The sequence below is a fragment of the Poecilia formosa genome, unplaced genomic scaffold, assembly GCF_000485575.1.
Source record: "Poecilia formosa unplaced genomic scaffold, Poecilia_formosa-5.1.2 Scaffold106, whole genome shotgun sequence".
In the NCBI taxonomy this organism is placed as follows: Eukaryota; Metazoa; Chordata; class Actinopteri; order Cyprinodontiformes; family Poeciliidae; genus Poecilia; species Poecilia formosa.
This window is the reverse complement of record NW_006800045.1, coordinates 1,173,441-1,180,543: the sequence shown is the minus strand read 5'-3', so window position 1 is coordinate 1,180,543 and position 7,103 is coordinate 1,173,441. Positions and strand designations below refer to the sequence as shown.

General features: G+C 36.3%; 1 protein-coding gene across 1 annotated transcript in view; it reads right to left on the bottom strand.

Moving 5' to 3' along the window:
* Nucleotides 1–3,019: 3,019 nt before the first annotated feature.
* The window catches only part of LOC103143243 (gamma-glutamyl hydrolase), a 7,772-nt gene continuing 3,688 nt past the window's right edge, over nt 3,020–7,103 (bottom strand). Inside the window, exons 5-10 of the mRNA XM_007559704.2 lie at nt 6,528–6,612; nt 6,226–6,364; nt 4,811–4,917; nt 4,170–4,260; nt 3,366–3,503; nt 3,020–3,285 (exon numbers count right to left, since the gene is read on the bottom strand). Of these exons, the coding sequence (XP_007559766.1) occupies nt 3,164–3,285; nt 3,366–3,503; nt 4,170–4,260; nt 4,811–4,917; nt 6,226–6,364; nt 6,528–6,612 (682 nt within the window). The 3' untranslated portion in view covers nt 3,020–3,163. The remainder of the gene's footprint in view (nt 3,286–3,365; nt 3,504–4,169; nt 4,261–4,810; nt 4,918–6,225; nt 6,365–6,527; nt 6,613–7,103) is intronic.

The following is a 7,103-nucleotide window of genomic DNA, read 5'->3' as shown; positions in this document are numbered from 1 at the left end:
TTAAAACTACCAATCAGGAAAGATTATCTGCATGAAGCAACATTTAGACTCTGAGCTTCCGAAACAAATTTCTCCACAGCTGCAGCCAATGATCTCTTCAATCAGTAACACAGACAGGGCGAAAAGGCCCGGCAGAGTCCGGATGGCGCTGTAACGCCCTCTAGTGGTGACTTATCAACTTTCACTCTAAACCTGAGAACAAATTATTTTAACTACTCAGGATAGCAGTCATAAGGGAGAAAGAGCATTCATGGTTAATAATTTAACTGATTTGACCTCTCATCAAAATAAAGTAAAATGAACATGTAAAGTAATATTTGTTGATTTATTTCCCTTCATCTGACATAAAACATATAAGATCCATTCAGAACATATATAGAAATCAACTATTGTCATTTATTTTATTGTAGACATGTTTCAAAGTACAAATGGCTTTTTAATATGTAATTTGCTCACAAAAAACAAAGTAAATGATGTAGATATCTTTTTCTTTATTTTAATGTAGTTGAGCTTTTGACAAAACTATGGTTCCTTTTAAACTCCTGTTTTAAAGCAAAAAAAAGTTCAAATTAAATCATTTAGACTTGACATACATTTGTTGCTGATGAACATTCTGAGTTGACAAAAATACATTTTCTCTTTGTTTTGAGCTCTTCTGAGCAAAAACATTAAAGTACAATCATGTACAGATGACTCATCTGTAGTTTCCTGATATGTTTTTCAAACAAAGAAAGTGAGTTTCTGTATCTGCCACAGGAGCGTTACATTCAGTATCTCACTAAAAATGATGAACAATAATTGCTGTATTTCTTAGTTGATGGTCAAACTCAACATGTGAAATGTTTAAAACCCACTTGGCTTTTTTTATATCAGATTTGACGGCTGCTTTCCTGCCATATGAACTTAAAAGTTCCTTAACAAAAGAAGGTGAAAAATTATTTTAAAATGAAGTCGTCAAAAGTAAACAAAAACAAAAAAAATCAACTCTGACCATTACAGAAATTACATATTCTTCTTACATTTCATGCCATCCTAGAAGCACAGATATCTTGCATCCATCTGAACATAATGTAGAAAATATTACAGGGCAACAATTGTTTATTTTAAGCAAAATAAAATATGTGGACTGTTTGTGTTTTGTAGTAATAACTTAGAAAACAGAGGCTGCATTTTTAGGTGAGGGCTTGGCATTTTCATCTACAAAGTCATGTAAAATTGTGATATTTAATCAGTAATTACTTTTTTGTGGTTAGCACTCAAATCTCTTAGAAATCCATAATAATTTATTTAACAGATAAATAGCAACACTAATCAAATGACTGATCTGTCAATGCCGACGTTGGTGAAATTATGATAAATATGTAGAAAATGAAAGATAAGCAAGCAAACAATTTCTGAATGTTGGTCCTGCTTAGATGTAACATTTATGAATAGACAGCATCTTGATTGCAGCATATATAATTCATCCAGTCATCTCTCTTAGAGGAACCAGTGAAAACATTTCATCAGGGGATCCAACCAAAACTTCATTATCTGAAACATATTTTTAACTTTGGCACACCTCCACCTCTATGCAGTTAGCTTGATTCCCCCATGAAAGCTCCTGCCTGATCCTCCAAACCAACATCCTGGCCTCTGCATGCAAGATACTAGCTATTAAAACAGTGATTCTTGAGAATAGGGACAAAATGGGTTTTAATTTTCCCATAATTTTTTTTTTGTTATTTCTCAACCTTATGTATGCAAATATGACAAATAATGTTTTGGAAATGTAAAGATGCTAAGGTGCAGGCTCCCAGTTGCAACATTTATTTAAAAAAATAAAATTTTCAATCGACCTGACCTAGAACGTTGTCATCACCATCTGACAAAAATAAATAAAAAATATTTTTTAATGATATTTTTACTCATTTTACAGACAAATGCTTCTCAAGAAACAAAAGAAATATTATTTAAAACCAAAAACAACAAAAAGTTCATCTGACGGAGTTGACACAGAGCTGAAGGTGGTGACAAACTAGTGAATAAAATGAAAAACTTGGTGCATGTGAAGTAATGCAATTCATGTAAAATACATTAAAATGAATTAATTGCACATTTAAGTGAGATTTGACAACAATTTCACTGAAAGAGTCTCAGAAACTCTGATGCAGTTGACATCTGACGGAGTTGACAAAAAGCCAAACTACCTCAATTTATGTTATTCTGAAGGAGGCCATATTGTAGCTCATCAGGTCCGTGAAATCTTTACATTATACCAAAATTAAGCTTTTATTTCGCAAAATGTCATCAAAGTTTTGTAAATTATCAGTTACGGAGTTGACACATCATGGTTGTGACGAGTAACTTAGGAATAAAGAGAAGAGAAAAACTAAAGAATAACATAAGCTAACCAGAGCTAACTAGCCCTCCTAGTAAAGGAAGAGAAAGGAAGTGGTCTTGGGGTCCTCAGCAGTTCTGGTGCCCCCCAATAATGCCTGATTTTTTTTTTTACATTCTTTTCATTTCTGACGGTGTTGACAAAAACTAGGGACAAATTTCAATGGAGTTGGAAAATATATAAAAATTATTTTTAATTCAATTTATTGATACTTTTATAATTATTTATATGACTACTTATACTTAAGTGTCACAATATATAATTTTAGTATTTCTTTATTTTAAACTATTATAATGTATTGAGTTCTGCTCCTGGACCAGGGATTTTACAGGCATCATCCACCAACTACAATGTTTAAAATAAAAAAATATTCAGCAAATACCTGGAAAATATACATTGCTGTGCTCACATGACCCAGGTTAGAGTCAGATATTTGAAAAAAATTATATTTTGTGTATATTTTATTAAAATTTTGTGCTTTATCCATAGGACCTGTTTTGTCCCTATTCTCAAGAATCACTGAAAAACATATAATCTCATTAGCCAGTCAGACGGTTAGCAGAGGAATCATAATGCTCCAACTCATGGTAGTTTTTAGTCTTTGCATATTAAGAGAGCACAGTCTCTTGTTTATCGTTGTTTTAGCTTTTTCTTTATTAGTTCCTGTAAAATACTTTGGTAAACTTTTTTCTACCAATGATACAAGCTAATAAAATGATTTCTGACATATGATAAATTATGATTAATCTGAACTCAGGACCTTTAGTTCCTAAACATCATTCATCAATCAAAGTAATAGTTCTGGATGAAGATTGCATTGAGGCCTCTGTAGACAGGGGAGAAGTTATAAATCAGAGCTCTGTCTTCTTCAGCAGCGTTGGAGAAACGGTGCTGGCTCTTCAAGGCTGAAGAAAGACGTAGAGGGAAGAAAATAAAAATAAAAACCTAAAAATGTTTGAACAAGGTTGCAGGTTTTATGCATTACCTTCAGAGACGAAGAAGCTTCCAGTGTAGAAGCTGATTCTGACAGCAGAGACAGTGTGAACCATGCCTGGCTTATCTATCCACTCAAACGGACTCTTTTCAGGATGCCACTGGACAGCGTAGAACGGGTAGCGGTAAGCTAACCAAACCAGAAACACTGTTAGCACACGCTATGGGCATTGCTGTTTCATTTAATCTGATTAATACGGTCAAAGTAAATATGCTGACAGTACAACCGAGTATTAGGGCTACGCTAAGAAAATAAAAAAATAAAAATAAAATGACGACAATACAGTCACAGTATTATGAGAAAAAAGCCCTACCAGAAAAAACTCATAGTATTATGACTAATACTACACAATATTACATAATACTATTCTCGTATGGCTTTTCTTATTGTGTAGCACTATGAGAAAAATAGTCTCTTTATACTATGATTTTACTCTCATATGAGCATATTCTTGTAATACATGTAATATAATACATACATTCTTGTAATACATATGCAAGAATACATATATTCTTGTATATATGTATACAAGAATATATAAATATAAAATTACAACTATAATCAGAATTATAGTTGTAATTTTATTTTTTGCAACTTTCTGCACAAGTTGTACACATTATTGTGGGATGTTGGTGCCATCTAGTGGACACCAAGTGGTTTTTGAATGGTGAACATAATGTACATTATATACTTTGAATTCAGTCCCAGTGTTAAAACACATTGGAGTAACTTAGAGAAAAGTTATCAAGTGGGATGTGCCTCATAAAAGCAGCTTAAACAGACAAAGAACGCTACCTTCCATGGTGGAGATGAATTCTTTCTCTCCATCGCTGTTGGTGGACAACACTCTGTAGAACCTCTTCAGTTTGGCATTTCGGGTGTAGTTCTGTAGATTCAGGCACAAATTTAACACTGACTTAGTTGTGTTGGTTGTTCTATGTGACAAGTGGACAGCAAAAATCTAAGAGTGTCAGGAGAACCACGCTTTCCAATGCCCACTGAACACCTCACAATGAGAAGCAGGTCTCGGGTAATAAAATGCATGTAGTGTGTTCATAAATGTTTACCACACTTTGTGCATTTTGAGGTTATTATCATAAGAAAGATGCCTCAATAGCAGCAGAAGAATTAAAGATCTCAAATTTATGGTGGAATTAAGAGACTGAAAACAAAAACGTCATGAAATGTCATCTGAATAAAACATTGGTGTGGAGACGCGGCGTGGGTTCAAGCCCCACCCAGGCCTTTAAAGCTCACGTCAGTCAGATTCACCTCGGTGGAAGGCATGTGTGGTAAAACAGTTTACAGATGTTTCAGTTTTAGCCTCACAGGCTGTGGATTAAATAGTCGACTGTTTTTGCAAACGGCTGGCATAACTAAAGATCTCCAGCTGTCACCTGAGGGGGAGGAGAAACATCAAAAAAAGCAGCAAATACCTGTATGGAAAGACTCCAGCTGTGGAAGTTGGAGGTGATGTTTTCATTAGCCAGAGACTGCAGCACATCCCTGGGAAAACTCCTGAACAAGCGGCTGGACTGGGCCGCTGCAGGACAGAGAGAGGAAACGTTCTTTAATCTGTACGAATGAAGGTGAAATGAAACATCATGTTTCAGTGGAATAAAGCCAGCCTAGAGGCGTAGCTGAGCTAAAGATGCTTCTTTGATGGAGCAAAGTGTGCCTGTCTGTGTCTGCAGAAGGACGACGTCCGGATTGGATTCTGGTCTGAGGACATTTTGAATTAAACCAACATATTTAGAAAACTGCATTGACTTACAGCACAATCTAAAATATTAAGAACCTTTTCACATTTTATTAAGTTACAACCACAAACATCAGTGTATTTAAACATGATTTAAATGACAGACTATTACAAAGTAGTTCATAATTGTAGTGGAGGTTTTTCTTTAAAAGAAAATCTGAAAAGCAGGTAATTAAAGCAATAATCTTAGCCCACTTAGGGCAGTGGTTCTTAATTCCTCTCCTGTTTTAAGGGTTTCACCCTTGCCACACACCAGAGTATAACTGAATGGGTGATTAAGAGGCTCCTGCAGCTCTTGATGGCAGCTGAGCAGGTAATGCAATCAGCTGAACCAGGTTTGCTGAGCAGAGACATAAAGGACAGGAGACCTCAGACCAGGACTGAGGACACCCAGCCCACATACAGAGCAGCGGCCCTCACACACGGCACTGTGCATTTTAATGTCCTTATCCCAGCACACACACACACACACACACACACACACACACGTTTGTGTTGCTATCTTTGTGGGGACTTTCCATAGACTTCCATTCATTTCTTCAGCCTAAACCTGACCTTTACCCTTTTCCTAACCCTAACCATCACATACCTAACCCTAACCAACCAAAACTCAATTCATACCTTAGCCCTAACTCTGACCCCTGACCCAAAAACAGGGTTTCCCCTTGTGTAAAATCAGCAGAACCCCACATTTTTTCATGCTAATCCATCATGGTGAGCTTATCGCAAATTTTCCATAAAAATGGTCAAAAACATATATAAACATATTTATTGGATCTTTTGTCTTAAGTCGCTTAAATTAGCAGTTTAAGTGACTGTCAATTCTCACCTGCAGGTGGCAGTAGTTCTTACCTTACTCGATGTCAAGTTAGCGTTTGTGATCATTATGACGAGTAACAAAAACTGAGTGATTTAAGTTCTTCAAAGAATAAAATGTTTGCATGTAGATTTTGAAAGGGGTTAAAAAACTAACGCAAAATGCTTCTTAAATATTTCTAAAGTAGAACCACAGAATCAGTCATTTTGACTGCAAATTATCACAAAAACGATCAGGAAATCCTGGAGGGACTGAAATAGAGACAAGAATTATACCAGGTGTGAGGATGAGTGGCAGAGCCACGGCCTTGGTTTTGGTGAGAGTGAGCAGGTTCTTTCTGGCGGTGAGAACGGAGAGTTGCTGGAAGCCCTGGCACGTCCCCCAGATGGGGAAGTAATCCCCTGCATCATTGGCCTAAAGAAGGTCAGGAAGTAAGGAATTACTAGATAACATTTATAGATGATGTGTAAAGATTTTTCTTCTGCTCTATCCTGCAGCCAAGCAGGGATCACATTTCAGAGGATATCCTGAGGAGTTACTGGAGCTCAGCAGTCAGACTTCATGTCAGACTTCATACCTTCAAAGCCAAGTTGTAAAAGATCCTGGCAGCTCGACTGAACTGGGATGTCTGAATGTCTACGTCTCCCCCTGGCAGCAGCAACCTGAAGGGACAGGAATATGATAAATGTAGACAAAAACTGAGATTTGACAGAAAAAATAAGTTATTGAAAATCCATAGTGTAATGGTGAATGATTATGTCTTTCAGTGCATTTAGTCTCTATGGTTTTAAACTTTATGCTACCTCTAGTGGTAGTAGTGGGAACTGCAAGAACTCAACAGTTAACACATTAAATCAATGAAGTCTGCACACTCTTTAAAGATAATGAGTCTTATTTAGAGCCAGAACGCATTCTCCTAACTAAAGTCTGAAGAAAGGTCTTTGTTGACTTCAAGCAACATTATGGTAAACCTGCTAATACATGTGACTCCACTGACTCTTCAGTGACTCTTCAGTGATTCTCACTCATCTGCAGCTGAGCTGCAGCATGGAGGAAGAGAGGAAGACGTTTCAGCTGGTTTTATGCACATTTATGAGCCTAACTCCACCTTCTTTTTCATATGAAATCGTTCTCATTTCATGAATAAACAATC